Here is a 22,639-nt window from a genome sequence, read left to right as displayed (position 1 = left end):
CAGCCTCTCAGCTGAGATAGCTCCACTGTTAGCAATGCACATTTCAACTTAAGATATCATTGAAAAATGAACAAATCTGAAAGAGGTCTACCTGAGGTACCTACAAGTATAACATCAAAGCAATGCAGATTTGCTGTTTTCAACAAGAATTTGAAAATATCACTTTTTACCAAAAATGACAAAAATATTCATTAAAATTAGAGATTTGAAGATATCATCATGAAACGAAAAATTCTAAGAGAGGTCTGCCGAAGGTACTTATACACCAAGTATCAAAACAATAACAATTGTAGTTTTCAAGAAGACGTCGAATAAGTAACAAGTTGACACAGACGACGGACAATCACTCATACCGGTATGATAAGCTCCGCTCTAGAAAGTGGACAGCAGAGCCAAAAAGTCAGCTTAAAATGGCTTGTAGTGAAGACACCCCCACAGTGACGTGTTGGAAATATACATTCAAGCTAAATCCCAGACAACCCAAACAATGCATAGTGTTTGAACAATACAACATATACCAGTACTTCTATTATATTTCTATAATACAGCATACTATATAAAATAAAAGTGCATTAAACATTTTGTGGTGAAAAAAATCTCAAACAAAATAAATTCTGCTGAAAATTGAGCATGAAAAAAAAATAATTTCTGGAAAGTTCAGCAAAGTTTCGCTTTCAGCATAAAGTTTAGGAATTTGTTTCCCTGCCAACTTGAGACATATAGTATATAAATTATATACTTTTATGTACCAAAGATAATTACATTGATACTATAAATGATATTTTTTGAGAAATACTATAGACTGCTGTAGTTTAAAATGCATCCTCAGAGCAAATTTCCAGTGTATTGTTGTTCCTTACCTGTTCTGGTATTGGAGCTCTCTTTGTATAGATTCCAGATCCCACACTGACAGGAGTAGATGACCGAGACATACTGGATTTTCTCGGCGACTCTTTGGCGCTATACTTGTCTCTAGGTGATGACATATCATTGGAGAACCTCACTGATGAAGATGTGTCTGTTTCATTTTTCATTTCTGTAAAAGATGCCCCATCAAGACAATAATGATAAAATCAACCGATCTACATGCAACATGTGCTGACAGCCAAATGTCACACTGTGATTGGTCAAACATTTTGACCATGAATTAAAAGCATGATCTCCCACCAGAGAGATTGTGGGTTTGATTTCTGAAGGTGTAAAATCAGCCATAGTTTCAAATATGTGGTAACTAGTTTGGGGTGGCTGGATTGCATTGAAATTACCAATGTAAAACAAAACAAAAATGTCAGCAGTGAATTCAATACCGTTGGAAATGTCACCTGACACAGAAAAACACACACAAACAAGCATCCTCTTGGCTGAGATAGCTTCGCTGTCAGCAATGCACATTGCAATTAAAGATATCATCACAAAATGAACAAATCTGTGAGAGGTCCACCTGTAGTACCTATTTGTATAATATTAAAATTATTCAACTTGTGGTTTTTAACAAGAAGTCGAAAATATCACTTTTCATCAAAAATGACAAAAATATTTTTTTTAAATTAGAGAATTAAAGATATCATCATGAAATATGAACAAATCTAAGAGAGGTCTGTCCAAGGTACATATACACCAAGTATCAAAGCAATAAGAATTGTAGTTTTCAAGAAGAAAATGTAAAAAGTTGACATGGATGACAGAAGCCAGACAATCACTCATATGATAAGCTCCACTTGACAAAGTCAACAGCGGAGCTAAAAAAAACAACTTTTAAGTCGTACCTTCATCATCTTTATTAGCGAGGAATTCTTTGACTGCAATCAACCAATCAAATATACCCATGACTCGCATGTTGTTAAGAAGCATGGTAAATCTGGTGACATCCTGGGTGGAACGGTAGTGAAGCTCAGCTTGCAAAGAATTGGCACTGCTTTTATGTTTAGTTGGACTCAGAATTTCCAGGAAGACATTTGGTCTGGAATCTTCAGGTTTATCTGCGAATGAAACAATATTCAATCCAGTGAGTCCAATTTGCATATAATTTGATTATTAAGGTGTGGTACGTTTCAACGGCAATATGTAATATTGTAACTACAATAACTATTCACAGGACTGGTAAGTAAATCTTTCTACCAAATCCATGTAAACATGCAACAAAATAGTCTCACTGGCAAATTTGTGAACTTAGAACCCAGTGAATATATCCCTGTACTCAAATTATATAAAATAGTGAAATTAAATACCAGTAAAAATAAACAGTTTTGAAGTACTACGCGTTCTTTTTTTTAAAAATGCTAGTGCTTGCTAAAAAGAACAAGAACATAGGAGCCAAATAATTTTGGGCATCAGCCGTCAGCGACAAAACTATATGTAGTTAAGCATGAATCAAGATATTTTCTATAAGACGACTACCGGCATATTCAAACACGACCACTGAAACATTGTACAGGTGTGTGCAAATGATCACAGCTAATAGCATGCAATGGGTTCTTTTGATTTTTACAATTAATTAGTAATTTAATTTTTTTTTTTGAGCAAGCCAAACGTTGGTTGTTACATTTCAGAATATTCGGCAAACAAGTAAACTTTAATATATTCCCGTAAACAAAATGTTTGAAATCTGAAGATTGTGTGGTAAATACTCATGTACATTGGAACATAATTATTTCAAATAGTTGACAAATCTGAGGTAATATTTTATCCGAAATTTCGTCCTCATTCTATTGCAGTGAGTTTTCATTCTATAAGTATACCACTCACCTTGATACCTTGTATCATGTGCTACGATAGCATGCGAAACGAGATCCACCGTCTTGGACTGATCTGAGAAACTTTCATAAGAGAACTTAGATTTTATAAAATCAATCCTGGCTAATGATGCTTCATTTACATTCTTCTGTTCATGGTTTTTCAGCAACTCTACACTGACATTAACCAAGTCAATCGTCATGGAGATATTCGGCCAGGCACGCCCACTAAGAATGGTCTGTAATAGAACAAAATAGCAATGTCAATATCGCACTCACTATGCCAGTTTTTGATTGTCCCAGTAATTGGACAGTGAAGAAGGTTTGCCATGGTTCAATATGCCAAACAAACAGATCAAAAAAGTTAAAGACGTGATAATCTTAAGCAACTGACTATTAGCACTGTTCTAAATAAACTATCAATTTCAATAAAAGAAAAGAGGTGTGATAAACTTGCACACTTTTTTATCGTCAAAGAAAAACCTTCAAATGCCAGGATAATTGTTCATTACTGAACAGTCAAAAAATTCACAATAATTATATGTGTGTTCTTGCATGGTTCATATATTTTCAACGCACATTTACAATTGTGTGCATTATTTCTTCATATTTCAATATTTTGCTTGGTCACATGACATGAAAAAGTCATATAATATTATTAATATGAATCCTAATATTGTGAAAACTGTTCAAAAAGAATAGACATATTTCAGTGAGTTTCATGAGTGACAATAGTTTTCCATTACACCCAAGTATGCAAATGATGTGCGATGAAGTTCACGCAAGAATTGAAGTCGCAAGAAATGTGATATAGTCACAAGAGAAACCTAAATTTTTAGAAATCCTAAACTTAAAATTAGTGAGTCTGTGACAGAACCGATTAGTGTTCATCCTAGTCCATTTTTGGTAGCGTCAATGCTTATTTGCAAATCGCGTAATATGTGCATTCTTAGAAGCGACAAAAATCTGCATTTTGTGACACTGTGTTGATGCGCATTGAATGGAATTGCTTTCAAAGGTGCGCAAATTGCAAGGAGTTCACTTCTTCATCACATATCATGAATACATGGTCATGAATCTTGGATACCATTACTCTAATCTTATAAATCCTTGATTGTGCATGTGCAGTAGCATGCTCAGTAGTGGAAAATTTGATTTGGGCCCAAAATGTTTTGAACATACAAAGTAACTTTTTACATTGAAACAAATTAAAAAATTACAGTGTTTATAAAGGTATCTGCGTTGGATTCTGATAGATACGGTATGAATTGATCATTGAAAACAATCATAAGTATTGTAAAATATTTAATTTCCACTTGGAATTTATTTTCACTATTTTCACTGAAGGGATAAGTCAGCAAAAATGAAATTCAGCGAATATATCTTTTTTCCTATATTTTACATTCAACTCATCAAAAATCTGTGAAAATAAAAATGAATACAAAACACCAAAAAGCATTCTCAGCGAAAATTAATTCCAGCTAAAATAAAGTATTTCACAGTACAGCGTGCTCCAGTGATCAGCAACATTCGATGTTTGCTTCGAGGCGGTAACAACCGGTACTAGAGACTAAATGTTAATAAGCAGGGAGTAAAAATCAGGACTGATAGAAATGAGAGATATGTTACAGTGAGGAAGACATCTTTGAATATAATGTAGGAACACAGACAGAATAGCTAGACTGTTTTTTACATTTGCTAACTGTGAAATTTATTGAATAATAGGTCAGGTGATACCCCTGATCAAGTTACATAATGCTGATATGTAAAGAGTTGTTTTCTCAGAAATTGTGACAAGTAGATGTGAAACCAAACATATTTCTTTAAAAATCTAAATATCCTACCAAGCTATTTGAAGATTGTTACTATAGCTACACATGTAATAGAGTTGCCACTGTAAAAAATCACAGAGCAAAGCCATGTGCTGATATGAAAGTTTGTGGTCAAGACATGATGCAGCCAGCTGGCTACTGTACAGCAGGTGATCATGATGCAGGTCATATTACATGAACAATGTCCCCTAACTTCTATTTAAATAAAAATCACCATGAAATATCAGTTAATATTCTATATTAATTGCTGTGGATTATTAATTAATTTAAAAGTATAAATGAAACAAACATATATATCATAATTTTATAACAATAACAGTCCCCAAACTCCTGTGTTCATATCGCTTGTCCCTATCAGATTGGTTAAAATGAGTGACGTCATGGGTTGCATTATCCATGAAGCGAAACTGAGACTAGAAGCAGCACATCACATGGCACTAAGACCATTATATTTCCACAAGAGGGTTAAACCAGAGTTGACTCCAACGACCCCTCGACACGTGTGAGTGGGGGGAAATTCCCTCAATTAGAACAGGAAATGACATAACTACTTAAAATCATGTGACTGTAGGAACATACCATTCACAGCACATAATTGTATAGTATTGGGGGACTAGAAAATGGAAAGTGAACATTTAAAGTTGTTGATCAAAAAATTGAGAATTCCATGAAAAAAACAATACACTGACTATCAAGAGAAAGATATCTCAGCATCATTTGGCGATGGAAATCATGAAAACCAACTCTCTCCTCTTTCTCCATCCCTTCCTCCCTCCCCAAAGTAGTCTGACCAAAAACCCCTTAATATTCTTACATGTATCGGTAGATGCAGATACAGTGCAACTATACTTGCCATCTGCGATCAGCAAGGTAAGTAGTCTAGAGTAGTCTAGAATAAGTAGAGTTTTAAATACAAATTCAATTGCTTGTGCTCAGGACAAGCATGAATGATATTTAAATTGCATTTTTTACAGCATACACCACAGTCTATGTCAACTCGTGAAGGTTGAATGACACTTACGGGACACACCATGTGTGTATGAAGTAACAGTTGAAACTCCTATTTTCTATGTATCGCTGTGAACTTTCTGATCGAAAAAAATAAATAAATACAAGTGATATCACAAGACATCTGTCCACTTTTAGAATCCGGAGTAGAAGTTTGTTGCATTCATTTGAGTGCATTAGTACTCTGACAAAGATTACTTCATGCGTGAATACCTGAAAATATTGATACATGTAATGTACTAAAGAGTTAAAATCACATGTCACTCCTGTGATATCGTCAAGCACACTTAGGACACCATGAATAGACAACAGTGCAAGAAAAAAGTTCAATCACAATTAAAATCAAACGTTTATAAATTCAATGAAAAATTGTAGTTCACTGTATTTAGGTAGAAATTATTTGCACAAATATAAGTTGCATTTAACTAATTAAAACAAAATGATTTTTTTTAGCATAAGTAAAAAATAATTTAAAGTGAAAACAATTTGATTTCTCCAATGATTAGTAGTAAAAATAGTACCTCAGATTTGTCAACTATTTGAAATAATTATGTTCCAATGTACCTGAGTATTTTCCACACAATCTTCAGATTTCAAACATTTTTTGTTTAGGGGAATATATTAAAGTTCACTTGTTTGACAAATATTCTGAAAGGTAACAACCAACGTTTAGCTTGCCCAAAAATAAAATTATCCATTGAATTACTAATTAATTGTGAAAATCAAAAGAACCCATTGGATGCTATTAGCTGTGATCATTTGCACACACCAGTAGAGGTTTGTACAACTGAAAATAATGTTTCAGGAGTCATGTCTGAATATACCGGTAGACTATTATACAGCCTATAAAAATGGTTGCTGACACAACATTTGAAAGTGAGGGAAAATGAGGATAAGGGGTATCAGGTGTTGATAACTTTTTACTATGAATAGTTGATTTTCCCTCCATTGTGAGATTTTGCATATAACGTGAAAGACGTGGATCAAACATCTGCCGCAAAAAATCAGATGAGATCAATTTTGAACATAAATTTCTCATTTTATAGTTCAATGTCAATGTCAAGTTCAGAGAACTTAATTGATCCAGCAATTTTTGAGATATACTGTATTTGCTCTATTAAAAGTACATCTCCATTGAATAGAATTCTTCTTGAAAATTTTATATTTACTAGTTGAAACTTTAGGTGGACCTCAGTCAGATTTGTTCATTTTGTAAAATACTTTCAATTCTCTAGTTTTAATGAATATTTTTAAAAAAAATACTACCGGTACCTATATTTTCGACTTTTCCATAAAAATGGTTAGCCCAATTGCCCAATATTTTATATGTAGACATCTTGAGTGGACCTCAGTCAGACTTGTTCATTTCATGATGATAACTATTTTTGGCAAATACTTTAATAAAATATGTCATTTTTGGTAAAAAAATGTCTATTTTTGACTTCTTCTTGAAAATGGCTAGCGCAATTGTTTTGATATTTCTGACCTCAGTCAGATCATGGAAACATGTACATACAGTCAGAGTTCTAACGAATATAGACTGGAAATAGTGTCTTAAAACGTGTTGATGTTGACAAGAACTCAAGCACAGAAACTACATGACAATGTTCTTCTATACTCTTTACAGACTCTGGTTAGTGATCACAATAAGACGACACTTATCTTCCATAAGTATTCAACTGCAAATGCACATTACTATCACCAATGAAAATGGCTAATATTGTCCTAGTCTGTGTACATCTTACCATCACATGTTATATTGCAACGTGTACATCAAACAGTTGTCATTCTGATATACAAGATTACACACTTCTAGACTGTTCTGACAAAGGGCTGACATCAATACCAGAGAACATGCCTTCAATCACCACAGTGTTAAACCTAGAAGACAACAGCATCACAACAGATGGCTTCAAATTTCCCAAACTGCCAAAGCTGCATTATTTAACCCTTGCTGGAAACCCGATAGATGACATCAAAAGAACTTCCTTCAAGACAATTCCCAATCTGAAGACACTGTCTATGTATTTCACGGAAATCAGACATATTGAAGAAGGGGCATTTTCAGAGCTTAAAATGTTACAGAGCCTAACATTGTCAAATATCATTATACAACATATACCATCAAAAACATTTCAAGGCCTTGAAAGACTAGAATTTCTTGATTTAAGTTCAACCTACATACTGGAATCTATTGCAGTAGATGCTTTCTCAGATCTACACCACCTCAAGTATCTAGACCTGCATCAGAATGCACTAACAGTGATAGACACAGCGGTATTTCAACATCTCAGTACTCTACAGTATTTAGATCTTAGCAACAACAAATTATCTGAGATTCCAGATAATATTTGCAGGTACCTGCCAACACTTCAAACCTTAGTACTCAGCAATAACAACAAGTTATCGTCCTTCGCGATTAGAGAAACATGTGCTAATCTCACTAATATCCAGCTAGATTCCACTAATATAACAATCGTGAACCAAGAAGACTTTGATGCTGTTTCTGGTCACACTCTCGATGGTGTATCATTCTATCAAACACCATTGCAAGAAATTAAAGTCGGTACTTTCGCTGGATTCCAGATCAACCGATTTTCATTTGGTCATAAAAACTCTGATTTTGTGAATGTCTTGAGAGGGCTGACAGACTGCAATATGAATCAGCTTGCTATTTCTGGATTAGAAGACAACTTTCCATCTCTCTCAACTTCCACATTCCATGTAGCCATGGAAACCACATTAGGTGAGACTCTACAACAACTGACTATTTCATTTAATCACATAAAAGCAGTAGAAGACTTTGCCTTTATAGCCTTCCCGAACTTACACGAGTTGAATCTTACACTGAATCATATCAAAACACTCGGGAAAGATGCTTTTACCAATTTAGTCTTCCTGCAAACTTTGAATTTAAAGTCAAATTTTATCTCACAAATTCCTGATGGCATCTTCGACAATCTCCGAAATTTGCGATATTTAAATCTCTATGACAACCAGCTTGCATTTCTTAATAAGGGTGTTTTTGATAATTTGCTTAAACTGCAAGAATTTGTTTTCGGAGGGCAGCAGGTTTCCATGATTGATGCCAATCCAACAGTGTTTTTACATCTTAGTAATTTACACACCATTAGTATAACAGAAAATATCATAAACGATGAACTTAAACTGCCAATGTCCAGCTTAACAAAGTTAAAAAGATTAAACTTCAAGAAAATATCAGCACTACAGAATGATATTTTACACGGATGTGAGAACGGAACAAGTTTAGAAGATATAGAAGCTGACGAGTCACTGTGGTTCGTTGACCACATACCCAGTATCAATGATTGCTTATTATCTGTGAAAAGAATGAGTATTAGTGGTGTTGATCTCATGCGGGGATGGAAAGTATGTTTCTGGGATTTACGTCCTGGCATATATCTTATGCAGAACTTAGAAGAGCTAATCCTGTCACATGACCAGATTAGTGATTTAGGAGATAATTGTTTTGAACTCATGAATAAACTGATACGTCTGAATCTGAGTAACAACAAGATACAGATGTTGCGGTCAGGATTGTGGAAAGGGCTTGAGAGGTTAGATATGCTGGACTTACGGCATAATGCCATCACAAGGATAGAACAATCAGCTTTTCAGACACTACCATCACTTAAACAACTCTACCTTGGAGATAACCCTTTTGTGTGTGACTGTGACCTGCGATGGTTTCAAAAACAACTTTCCACGAATATCTGGCAGCTTAGACCTACTGAGTACCAAAATATGATATACTGGTTGCAAGATTACCAGTGTAAATTACCAGAGACGTTACACGGAACATACGTAACAGATTACAAGCCATCAGACTTTGCATGCAGTCTCATGGCAGTAGCTGGGCTAATAGCAGCAAGCACTATGACACTCTTTGCAATCACTGTTGTAGTTTTGAGACGATATCGATATTGCATACGTTACAGATGGTTTCGTTTCAAACTGCGTTACTTTGGTTACAGAGCTCTAGAAGGAGAGGATGAAGAATACCTATACGACGCATACATAACGCATAGTGAGGATATACAAGATATTGATTGGATATGTGACCACTTCATGCCACGTCTGGAAAACGAATTCAATTTCAGAATCACTTTTCGTCATCGCGATTACATAGGTGGGACGAACAGAATTGAGAACAGTAGGGAGTCGTTACAGCGAAGCAGACACACTGTGTTTGTCATGACAGAGAAGATCTTAGAATCTGGCATATTCATGTTTGAACTTCAATTTGCTTATCAAAAACTAATCGAGGATAAGAAAGATTTGATAATTCTTGTAGAGTTGGAGGAAATTCCTAATGCTGAATTACCAGATTTATTACACCTTCTATTTTGTTCTAAGGACAAAATTAAATGGACGGAAAACGAACAAGGGCAGATGCTCTTTTGGGAGAAAATTAGACATCAGATCCAAAGTGACAATAGAGTAGATGCCCGTAAATGAACCCCCCACCAACTGCCTTTCCTAACAATCATCGCTGTAATTACGCGTCGTGCTTGATTTTTGCATAGTACGTGACAATTTGAATCACAGTTCATAACATCTTACCTGGCCTACTGGTTCTTCACAATACGATGTGACTGGTTTCTCAAATTCTTCTAGCGGTTCTCCCAGATTCTTATCCAGAAATCCTTTGATCAAATTGAACTGCATGCGATCCATGGAACAATGAATGGACGACAGCATTCCATTGATACTGAAATTAGGAACTGTTTGGGGGGGAAAAAGTATTACACTTGGAATAACAGATCTATCATGATAGTATTTTTGGTTGACAAGACAATATCATTAAATACACACAATTTACCTTTTCACCACCAGTTTGCTTTTTTCATCACAAATTTACAAAATAGTCCCATTTATAGTCTGCACTTCAGAAGATTGGGACAAAAATAGCACAATTTTTGAGTAAAAATGAAAATTGATTTATATTTTGACTGTTGGCTCAAAAATTAGGGTTCAATTTTAGAAATATTGAAGAATATAAAAAAAAAATTGCAGAAAAATTTGGGTGAGATAGTCTGGTAGTGAAAAGGTTAAGCATTAAAGGAGGAGCTGACAATCCCAGAACTGCATCATGGGATACCACGGAATATAATATCTTTTTGACATTTACTTCACCAAGGGGTCATATCAGTTCCAACTTTGCGGTTTAGACCGCAGTTACTGCAGTTAACTGTAACCGGACGCGGTAATTTTGATGAATGAATATTAAACTTTACCAAGATGGCAATCTAATCTAATCTAACTTATAATCTAAACATTAATTACATGTAATATCTAATAATAACAAATGAACTTACCAATTCTGCTGAAGTCCGCGTTTAGATTCCTTTCAACCTGAAGTTTCAACATACACGTTTTCTTCAGCAGCTTTCCACCCTACAGTACATGCAATGACAAATAATAATTAGCCTGTGTTCAAATTACTGTAAAATACTTTTTTTTTTGCTTGGAATTTATTTTCACTGAAGGAATGAGTCAGTGAAAATAAAATCCAGCGAATATACCTTTTTTCCTATATTTTACATTCAACTTTCAAAAATCAGTGACAATAAATTCCATACAAATACCCAAAATGTCGTATCAGCGAAAATTAATTCCAGCGAAAATAATCTACAGTACATTACAAGATGATAATGGTGTTTACAGATTATTTTTATAAAATAGGCATAAAATACAAGAAATATGTCCTAAACATTTATTTTTTCTACAGTGAGTGATAGCCCTGAGAAATTAGAATGAGCGGAAGAGGAACAACTGGCCTAAGAATAAACATAAAGTGCCACAGTCATTTTGTGTATCGAATATATTTTACACATGTTATATACGTCACATAGAACCAATGCTAAACATGGTACATTGTATAAATTTAACCAAGTTGAATTATTTCTCATCTCACCTTACTCTTAACAATAAATGTTGGGAAGACCATAACGGATTGTTGGATTTCTTTTGTCTCCTCTTGCGCTTCCAGTCTTTCAGCAGAGTACAGGTACATATCAACCAGATCTATGTGCATCACATCTAAAAGACATCGATGAGTAAGAGGGCTCGGACCAGTGGGTTGCTGACCATCACTGGGGGCCTGCTGATTCTGACCGCCACTAGTGGATTGCTGATTCTGACCGGCATTAGTGGGCTGTTCACTACCCAATTTCCAGCTTCCCCCAAGACCAGCAGTTTCACCGAGTGGTGATGTTAAAGGCGTAGTGAAAGACGAGTCTATACTGGATTCAACACTTGCCGGAGATCGTGCTGTTGTGTCGTCTTTTTGCCAACCTGGTTGTTGAGGTGGGCTCATAAAAACAGATGAGGCTGGGACATAGTTTTCAGTGAAGACATCTGAAATCAAATTATTATATTTATTTAGAAGGTTGCCCTTGGCAAATAAAATGTCATATACCGGGGATAATAGGTGGTTTTCGTTCAACTGCGAGATCTTGCGAGTTGTTTGAAAAACTTGCGCCAGACGTCTGTCGCAAAAAACGAATGATTTGATTTTGATCTTGAACTTCTTTATTTCGTAGCTCACATCGAATAGCCGAACTTTGGCAGAAGAATATTGCATTTGAATACCCTTACTTCATCGAAATTGACCATCATCAAATGTGTACAGCACATTATTAATTATTAAGCATGAAAATATCCTTAATACGCGTTTGTCGAATCTCACGCGATGTTTGACGCCACTACGACGCTATGACCTTTGTTTGTCCTGTTTTTACGTTCGATTTCACGCATAACGCAGGATCTCAAAGTCAACGGAAAATGGTCTATTCAATGCTATTGATCACATGGACACATTATGAATGACATTTTCAGAAGTATTTATCATATTAATTATTCATATGTATTTATCATATTAATTATTCATATGTACTAACTTTAATAATTCATTGATACATGCAAGAATAGGTCTCCAACTCACTGCAGGCCAATCGAATACTTTAACATTATACTTTCATGGATCAATAAGAATTGAATGGATTCTATCACACTATATGGAAATAACTAGTATTATAATAAAACGAATATTTCCGAACATGAATGAGTTTCTGAGTAAACTAGTCTTGTTACTACAATTTCAAAGACACCACAAATTAAATGTGAATACGATAAACTGTGTAAATTTTGCTGTTAAAAATATGTTCACAATTTCACGATTTCAGGATTCAGGTGCGACAGACAGACAGACCTCCCTTTAAATCATTTTACCGTATTTCACACATACTTACCAAGATCTTTCAATATAACTGACTTGGTGCCCGGTGAACCTGCATAAAGAAACTGATTCTTGATTGTTAGGTTTCCAAGGTTAGCAACAAGAACTTCTGTAGAGGAAGAACTTTTAGGAAACAGAATTACAGGAGAACCAGCTTCCACATCAAGTTTTATCCGAGATGCAGTCTTCTGAGAATCTTTAATCTGTGTCAGAAAAAAATAAATTAGTCTTTGGTTTAATCTGATAGAAAAATAAAATATTAGTTTGGGCTTTTTTATAATTTTTTCAGTTCAGTTCAGTTCAGGCTTCTTTTTTATTTAGATTTGTTTTTAGTTTTTTAAAATGCATTAAATTACTTATTTATCATAAATTTTATTTTATTATTTATTTGCTTGTAAACATTAGTACTGCTTTACATATACTGTGGAATTTGCTTGTTTTTTCTTTAGGTATCAGTGAATAACTATTTTGTATTATTAATACCGGTACTTGGATTATTAAACTCAGAAAAAGTTGTTGTTATTGATCTCTTGGAGGGGCCTGGAAAGTGATTAGTTCAGCTAAATCACCTCCCACAATGATTACATCTTGTGTAACTCTTCAACAACACAAGAAGATTCATCACTTATGAATTTAGTGTCATTTACCAAATGTTCCATGTCCACCACCCTGTAAACATGGCTGCAGGACTGGGAGAGAAAAGGAGGGCTCTTGTCTGTTTGCAGGATGGAGAGTGTGGCCCCACCAAATTTTAGTGCAGGTTTTTACATATTTTCAGTTTTGTAATTTCTGTCTGTATATTGTTACCCCAGCCACCCAATTTTAATACAGGTTTTTACATACTTTCAGTTTTGTAATTTTTGTCTGTATATTGTTACCCTAGCCACCCAATTTTAATGCAGGTTTTTACATATTTTCAGTTTTGTAATTTTTGTCTGTATATTGTTACCCCAGCCACCCAATTTTAATGCAGTTTTTTACGTATTTTCAGTTTTGAAATTTTTGTCTGTGTATTTTTATCTTAGCCACCCAATTTTAATGCAGTTTTTTACGTATTTTCAGTTTTGAAATTTTTGTCTGTATATTTTTATCTTAGCCACCTAATTTTAATGCAGGTTTTTACGTATTTTCAGTCATGTAATTTTTGTCTGCATAATGTTACCCCAGTCGCCCAATTTTAATGCAGGTTTTTACGTATTTTCAGTTTTGTAATTTTTGTCTGCATAATGTTACCCCAGCCGCCCAATTTTAATGCAGGTTTTTACGTATTTTCAGTCATGTAATTTTTGTCTGCATAATAGTACCCCAGCCACCCAATTTTAATGCAGGTTTTTTCGTACTTTCAGCGTATGCTAGCCAGCTTAGGTTCTAGTGTAAGTTTGATAAAATTGTTTGCTGTGTCTTTTTGTGCTTTTTACCATATTTATATTTTTGAATAAAGCAAATTATTTCCAATGTCAACAGCTTACCTTGATCTCTTTACCTTTACTAACAGCACTAGTATGTCCCATGTGATTATGCAGGTTATTAAAATGTTCACAGAATGCCACAGTTTCACTCTGAAATCGATGCGTATGGATGTATCTCACTGATGACATTCTTAATTCAACCTTAATATCACACTCTCTCACAAGGAAAGGATCATCACTACCATACCTGCAATGTAATAAAACATAGCAAAAGTAAAAGAACCTTGCCCATACTTTAATATCCTGATAATACATTTTATATTTTTCAGGCATACATGGCCCTATAACACATAGACACCTGAATGCAATCAGACCTCATATTCTGATGCCAGTAATCGCTTCACTTTAATGTCACTTGCTCAAATGAATCAAGAAAGCTAATTATTGTTGCACCAGACCTAAGTTCAAATCCAACTTTAGGCTGAACATCGAAAGGGTCGACCCCTACCCTGGGTGAGTGTGCCACAGACTCAATGGGAAGGCCAATTCCACTGGCCGAGATTCATTCACTAACGAATGCAATTTTTGGGGGAACCTTGGTTAAGATCCGCAGGTGCGCATGTTCGACCTAGCCTGATTGACTCCACAATAGCGCATTAAAATTGCAATCATCATTTTCCCACTTACACCCACATACAATTTTTTTTTCCTTCTTTTTTTTTTCAAACCTTTTCACCACCAGACTTTCTGGCCCAAATTTTCCCACATTTTTTTTCTTTCATTCTTCAATATTTCTGAAAATGAATCCTAATTTTGGAGCCAACGGACAAAACTCGCTATTTTTGTCCCAATCTTCTGAAGGAAAGTTCAGACTATAAACGGTGATATTTTGTGAATTTGTGATGAAAAGAAGGAACTGGTGGTGAAAATTGTTTTTTATTTTTTTTTTACTGAAGACCTCCCTGTGCAGCAATACTGACACAACACAATTTTTGGAGTTCTACTTTGACCCAAGATTACGATTAAATCAGTTCAGTTGAAAGACACACTGATTCTGATGTATTTCAATTGAAATATACAAGCTAAGAGAAAACACAAAATTGAATACGTACTTGAATATATCAAATCCTAAGGCCTCTTCCCCCGTGGTGACAAACCTCTCTCTGTACAATTCCCCATATGGTGTTAAATCCATTAATGACACACGTCCCAGGCTTCCTGACATTGACATGTTGCCATCTATCAAACCAACATGAGCTGACAGTTTAGACACGTTGGCTCTGGCCAATTCATACTGCGGCTTGTTGAGAATAAGCGTCAGTGATTGAACTTTGACATCAAATTCAGAGTTCACTTCCTGTTCCTCTTGATCATGTGACTCGTCTATGTCTGGTGAAAGATGATATAATAAAAACAATTCGCCGGTGTTGTCTCTGTGTTTTTTTGTTTTACCAAGTAATATCCAACTTTTATTTTATTAAATGACAGAGGCAAGGTTTTTTTTTTTTTTGGCGTGTTTAAATCACAGTTTGATATCGGTAGGTAGGGATTATATAGAGAATAGAAAATCACCGAAAACAAAATTGAAACGAGGATATCGATAAGGAAATAAGATATGACAAGATTCTCCCAACTATGATTGACACAACATGACAGAATTTGTTATTTTTACACCCACTTTTTGTGATGGAAGCTCATAGTATATCAACAAGTTTTCATAAACTATAACTTTCCCAACAAATATTTCTACATGCAACTGAGTCAATTAACAATAATTTTCATCATTAGCGTATTCCAACTTTAGTATTAGATGTATAGTACCTCCCACTGATCATTGTGATCACCATGACAAATGATAAAATCAGTTGGTATGGCAACAAATCCGAAACTTGCCTGCAATGGATGTCAGGGTGATTGATCACTGCAACAAACATAATTCCTTATGATGTTTAAAGGGGCCCGTGAAAGGTTTTCAACAATCATACAAACTAGAAATGCTTATAGAGGTCAGGGTTCAGTGAGATTCATTTAACAATCATACAAAGTAGAAATGCTACTTTAACATTGAACTTACATGGATTGATAGTTTCAACACTGTCTTCACTTTGGACACTAGAGGGTGGTATGACCGGGGATACTTTTCCACCACTAGTACTTGCAGTGTCAGGTGATACAACTTTGCCTTTAGGTGTACCAATACCAAAGAATGTTAACAAGACAACCCATGTCTGTAAATTAATGGTTGTATCTAATGAATTGAAGTCAATATCCACCAGTCTGTTGATCTGTAAAAAAGCAAACACAAGATTTCACAAAATTAAACATGATTCTTTCTGCTCGCTTGCTGTATATACTGTGAATTCTTTGGAGTTATTACGAGAATACCACAAAGTATGTATAAAGGCAGTACTGTGGTTGTATTGACAGACAAGTAGTAGAGGTTAATGCGTTCCTGTACTGCCCGAGTGCATATTTTGCAGTATTCTTGCGATAACCTTATTGCGATATCAGTATAATTCATTTTTTTTCTGCTAGTAGAATTTCTACTAGAAATAATTTAATGAGAGAAAACAGTTTGAAAGGACAACGAAAAACGTTAACAAAATTGTGTGTAGTAAGGTGACATAGGAGATTATTATTAAAATTAGTAGAGCCATATTTACGTACTACATTGTATACAACTCAAATAAACTGATTATTAAATTCATGAATTTTCACTCACTGATCGATACTTTGTGTAGAATTCTGGACATTTTCTGTCGACAAGAAGTAAATTGATATGCACCAGTGCATCATGGGATTTGTCATCTGACAGATCCTCTGACGATTCTCTGATAGATGGTGGGGGTGTTGCTGGACAACCATCAGCACTGTTGTACTCAGCCGATTTGGAACGTGGTGGTAGTTGCAAGAGGAACTTCTTCTTGCCATGCGAATCATGGTATTTGGGTTGAAGACTGGCAGGCAGGGAGGATGCAGTGGTGTGTGCAGGTGTGGGCTTTGTCCTTATCGGACAAGAACTTGAGAGAAATGCTGGCCCTTCTTGCTGCATTGATTGTGGTTTTTGTGGCTGGGCAGTTGACACCATAAGGTAACGATGTTTTGATTCAGCAGGTTGCAACAAATCCTCCATAATCAAGGATCCTAAAGCAACCTGAATGGAAGTTGTATACGGCGTGGATTTCTCGAGATTCACTTTGAAATCTTTGAAGGCGAGCTCGACCAAATCCTGGTTGCCATCCCCGAAGTCATCTTGTAAAGTAACATCCAATACAGGCAGTTCAAAGTCTGCAACTACTTTTAAAGATGCATCCTGTGTGGGACTTGGAAGATTGTCTGATGCTGTGGGATGTTCCCCTTCTTCAAATCTCACAGTTTTTCTATCAGGTGATAAGTCATCTGACTGCTGAGAAGAAAGACTTGTAGCAGAACTCGCTGGAGGGATGGAAGCATCAGATCTCATTTCATCAGGATTCCCATTCTTGTCGTTAAAAGTTAAATTATCAAGTGTCTGCAAAACCTGTTCAAAGACGTGCTTTGCAAAAACCACCTTCAAAGGGGTGACTACTCGGCCTGTCACTTTTAATGTACTTTGCGTTGCTTCACCACTGTCTTGAAGGTCTTCAAAATGAATGTTAGTCGCTTCATCTTGATCACCGAGCTGAATTTCTGATGGAATCTGATCAATGGTCAGTTCAATAGTAGTGTTATGCAGAATGGGATCACCACGCCTCGTCGACATTAACGCATCTGATAGCTGGACATCTTTTTTAAGACTGTCCATTCTAGCTTGTCGACTTAAATAGTCACTATTGATTGAAAACACGTTGATATCTCGTATTTCCATGTACATTCTTTCAATGCGGTCATCCACCCAATGCATCGACTCGTGTGCAGCAGTCCTCCGCATCACATTGTGCAGATAAATCTTACCAAGGTGTCCAACAAGAAGTTCAGAGCTTGTTGGTGTCCGTGGGAAAGCCACCACGGGGGTCTGCATTACGATATCCAATTTCAATTTGTTTGAAGCACTCTGTGCCAGCGAGTCATCGGCAAAGTAGCCTTCACCGCCATCACCACTGATAAGGCTTTCGCTAAGCGACAATGTACTTTTCCTAACGGGTGAGTCAAGGACGCCACTGAGTGAGGACGGACCCATAGATGACGTCAGATAATCTCTCTTTGTAACTATACCCTTGGCAACCTCAGTGGCTGCTTGTGTTATAGAAACTGCCAGTGAAGACATGTACATCTTGAACTCACTCGCACACGAGGAAAGTTCAGCAATGAATCTTGGCGAGTGGGTGTAACACAAGGACGCCATTCTGAGCTTCAATTCTGTTCCTTGACTCCCCACATGCCTGTATGGGTATGAAGAAAACGGTGTTCCGACATCACTATCTAGAAAAGCAGACCTTGTGGTAGATTCCAAAGGTGAAGAAGGCTGGCTATTAGCCCGGGACTTGTGGAAGGAAAAATAGAAAGCCTTGTTTGTCGAATCAATGTCCGCGTCTGTTGCTGCAAACACAGTTGAATCATAAGCTGTCTTGTACATTTCTGCAGGAATTGGCTCTGGTTTAGTCACACCAATGTCACTCTGTATAGAATCTAGGTCTTGAGAGAGTACATCATCGCCAATACTGAATACTTTACTGTGTATGGCACCCTCTGGTGTTAGATCCACCACTTGTAACCCGCCAAGAAAACCATCCACCTCAATATCAGCCCCTAGGGGTAGGGGTAGAAGTAGAAAGAGAAAATCATAAAATCAATCCTTTCTATGTAAAATTTGTACAGATATATGGATCAATGCACAAATTAGCAGAATGTATGTGTAGTGAGGTATTAACTACAATGTCACTAAAGAGACACCACAGTAAAGATTTCTAGTAATTCACATGAAACTTTACTATTATTACTCAAAAAGCATGGGTTAGCTTGTTTCTAGCCTGACAAGTTGATCCCCTGGGGATCGCAGCAGTCCAGGGCGCCACCTACGCCAACTTGTCAGGCTACCTTGTTTTGAGCTTGTATATTACCCATAATCCTCTATTATTATACAAACAGCATGGTTACCATGTTTTGTCCTGGTATATTACCGGTACCCATAATCTTCCATAATTACACAAACAGCATAGGTCACCCTATTCTGACATTGTGTATTACCCACAAACAGCATGGGCTACCCTGTTCTGTTCATTATATTACCCACAATTCAAACAGAAATGTAGATCTATCATATCGTAATGCGGCAAATATTCAAATTCTGTGTAACCCAGAAACAATATATTTACACTTCTTGTTTACATTGCATGACAACCATCTTAGCATATTTCCTAATTATTCATATAAATAAAATAAAACACATTTTTGACTAAATACATCAACAAAGCAAGCTTTTAGCTGAAGTATGAAACTGAACATACCTACTGATGCTTGGATGTGGGCACCTGTCATTGTGGCTGTCCCAACCTTCCTCGCTATCAGTTTGTTGTCTTTCCGTATACCTCGTAACAAAAGTACATTTAAACGATGAAAATCTGCAGTGAGCTCAGTCCGTACGGAGTCTGATGATGTGATCTGTGAAAGATAAACATTGTGTACATTGTGCGTTGATTACATTTGTATATTAGATTTGAAGCAGTTTTGTATTACAATTCTCGTTGTCATCTCTCATATTCAAATATGCCAAGCCAATTAGAGGAATGTCACAACACAATTTGTATATGTAAACAAAGCAACTAGGTTGGCTGCACCTCAGTTGCAGTTCTTACAGCTCAGTTTTTTTATGCTGTGGTTTATTTATTATACTCCTCACTGCTCAAAGTTCGAGGCTGTGGTTTAGTAGTAATTTTATCAATCTTTTCTACTTGGACACTCTAATGAGAATATTACCCATCATGCAACTCACCTTATTAATATGTTCAGTTGATATAGTGAGATTGGACTCCATGGATTTACCACTCATCTTCATCTTACTCTTTGAAGTGGGCAATACTCGTTTGAAGAATCCTAACAACTCCACTACTGTCTCTTGATTAGCTGTGTAGGAGAATAAAATACATTATTAAATCTTTCAATGCATCTACGTAAGTTACAGCACACCACAATTTTGTGATATTACCCAGGGTATCATGCATCCTGTGAATTCCACATATAAAACAGTTACTTGATATTTCCAAGATGGAAAACTTGAGGGGCACTAAGACCACTTAACCACATCATCATAAGCAATGTAACCAAGTTCCCTGCTTGTATCAGGATGATGATGCATATCTATCTAACTGTCTTTCAAGTTTCCAAAAAAAAAATGTTTCCAGTTTTTCTGCATGTTGCTCTTCCCTGAGTTTCTAACGTCCCCACTCCTCACATTACATGTAACAGTATTGATCATGTAATTCATTGTTCTGGTCGTATGTAAATCCACATATGTCTCTTTGTTTTTATGCAGATTATAAATTGCTACAGTTGTATTCATATGTAGAGTGTAATCACTAAATATAATGTACATAATTTGTAAACCACTATTGTAAATCAGACCCTGCACCTTGGCAAAAACTGTGCTGCTTTAGTTAAGGTTCCATGTCTGGAGATGAAGAGAAGACAAAGTCCTTCCTCAACTATGGCAAAGGGTAAGTTTAATAACAGCAGGTACGGCCTCTAACAAATGAGCTATTGTGAATTCTGATGGAGGGCAAAAGTTAAGTGGAAGCCTATTCATGCACATTACTATGATTACTATGAATGAGAGTCAAAGAACAGTCACAAGAATTTTGGCTGAGAGACACATGCCTTTACTGTCTGTAGTCTTGCTGACTTACCTATTAAATCCAGGTTATTGAACTGCACTGATGCTATTTGTAAGGTTTCCCCTTCAGTATTGTTGGTTGGACAGTTAGGACTGATGATCTCAAACTCTGCAGTGATCAATGCTTCTGTGTCATCCAGAGAGCTATTCTGTCTTTCAGTGTCTAAATTTAATGCACCTCCACCTGGATCTGAAGAGTAGACAAAATAAATTCATGGGTCTCAATGTACTGTAAACTGTTTTCACTGCTAGAAATGTTCATGTTTTTTTTTTACTTCATGGCAAAAAAAACATAAAACCACAGACTGATTCGCAAAATGCAGTTACAGTAATCCTTGATGATAATATCAACACCATAGTTGCGTTTTGATGTTGAACCATAAAAAAGGGAAAATTAAATTTAAATCCAAATCAATTGATTTTTGTGGAATATGTTCCATATGTATCTTTCGCACATTATGCGAGAACAGTGAACGGAAATTACCTAATTCTCAATAAGAATGCAACTCCTGCAACTTCTACTAGTACAGTAAGACTTAGAGAGATGCAGCTTCTATTAGTGATGCATCTTTAATTATAAATGCGGCTTCTAACAGGAATGCATCTTCTTACAGAGATGCAGGTTCTATTAGGGATACAGCTCCTAATAGGGTTGCAGTTTCTAATAGGGATGCAGCTTCTGTTAGGGATGCGGCTTCAATTAGGGGGATACAGCTTCTAAAAGGGATACAGCTTCTAACAGGAATGCGGCTTCTTACAGAGATGCAGGTTCTATTAGGGATGCAGCTTCTAATAGGGATGCAGCTTCTGTTAGGAATGCAACTTCTAAGAGGGATTCAACTTCTAATGGGGATGTAGCTTCTATAAGGGATGTAGCTTCTATGAGGGATGTAGCTTCTATGAGGGATGTAGCTTCTATGAGGGATGTAGCTTCTATGAGGGATGTAGCTTCTATGAGGGATGTAGCTTCTATTAGGGATGCGGCTTCTAAGAGGGATGCGGCTTCTAAGAGGGATGCGGCTTTTAATAGAGATGCAGCTTTGAACAGGGATGCAGCTTATAATGGAGATGCAGCTTCTAATAGGGATGCAGTTTCGAATAGGGATGCAGCTGCCATTAGGAATGCCGCTTCTATTAGTGATGCAGCTTCTAATAGGGATGCGGCTTCTGTTAAGGATGCTGCTTCTATTAGGGGGATGCAGCACGGTGCAGCTTCTAAAAGGGATACAGCTTCCATTAGGGATACAGCTTCCATTAGGAATACAGCTTCCATTAGGGATACAGCTTCCATTAGGGATACAGCTTCTAATAGGGATGCAGCTTCTAATAGGGATGCAGCTTCTAAGAGGGATGCAGCCTCTAAGAGGGTTGAAGCTTCTAAGAGGGATGCAGCTTCTAAGAGGGATGCAGTTTTTATGAGGGAAGCAGCTTCTATTAGGGAAGCAGCTTCTATTAGAGAAGAAGCTCCTTATAGAGATGTAGCTTCTAATAGGAATGCAGCTTCTAAAAGAAATGCAGCTTCTAGGAGGGATGTTGCTTCTGTTAAGGATGCGGCTTATAATGGGGATGCAGCATATGACAATGTTGCA

At 36.3% G+C, this 22,639-nt stretch overlaps 1 protein-coding gene across 1 annotated transcript in view; it reads right to left on the bottom strand.

Moving 5' to 3' along the window:
• The window catches only part of LOC100367057 (intermembrane lipid transfer protein VPS13D-like), an 88,597-nt gene that overhangs the window by 42,192 nt on the left and 23,766 nt on the right, over positions 1-22,639 (bottom strand). Inside the window, exons 23-37 of the mRNA XM_085508442.1 lie at positions 22,251-22,407; positions 21,064-21,240; positions 20,154-20,284; positions 19,669-19,822; positions 16,965-18,970; positions 16,317-16,527; positions 15,355-15,631; positions 14,303-14,489; positions 12,847-13,036; positions 11,511-11,953; positions 10,912-10,990; positions 10,157-10,317; positions 2,746-2,971; positions 1,767-1,979; positions 861-1,036 (exon numbers count right to left, since the gene is read on the bottom strand). Of these exons, the coding sequence (XP_085364568.1) occupies positions 861-1,036; positions 1,767-1,979; positions 2,746-2,971; positions 10,157-10,317; positions 10,912-10,990; positions 11,511-11,953; positions 12,847-13,036; positions 14,303-14,489; positions 15,355-15,631; positions 16,317-16,527; positions 16,965-18,970; positions 19,669-19,822; positions 20,154-20,284; positions 21,064-21,240; positions 22,251-22,407 (4,788 nt within the window). The remainder of the gene's footprint in view (positions 1-860; positions 1,037-1,766; positions 1,980-2,745; positions 2,972-10,156; positions 10,318-10,911; positions 10,991-11,510; positions 11,954-12,846; positions 13,037-14,302; positions 14,490-15,354; positions 15,632-16,316; positions 16,528-16,964; positions 18,971-19,668; positions 19,823-20,153; positions 20,285-21,063; positions 21,241-22,250; positions 22,408-22,639) is intronic.

Source organism: Saccoglossus kowalevskii, chromosome 15 (assembly GCF_978046115.1).
Source record: "Saccoglossus kowalevskii chromosome 15, keSacKowa6.1, whole genome shotgun sequence".
Lineage (NCBI taxonomy): Eukaryota > Metazoa > Hemichordata > Enteropneusta > Harrimaniidae > Saccoglossus > Saccoglossus kowalevskii.
The sequence above is the reverse complement of the archived record's forward strand: the minus strand, read 5'-3'. Positions and strand labels throughout refer to the sequence as shown.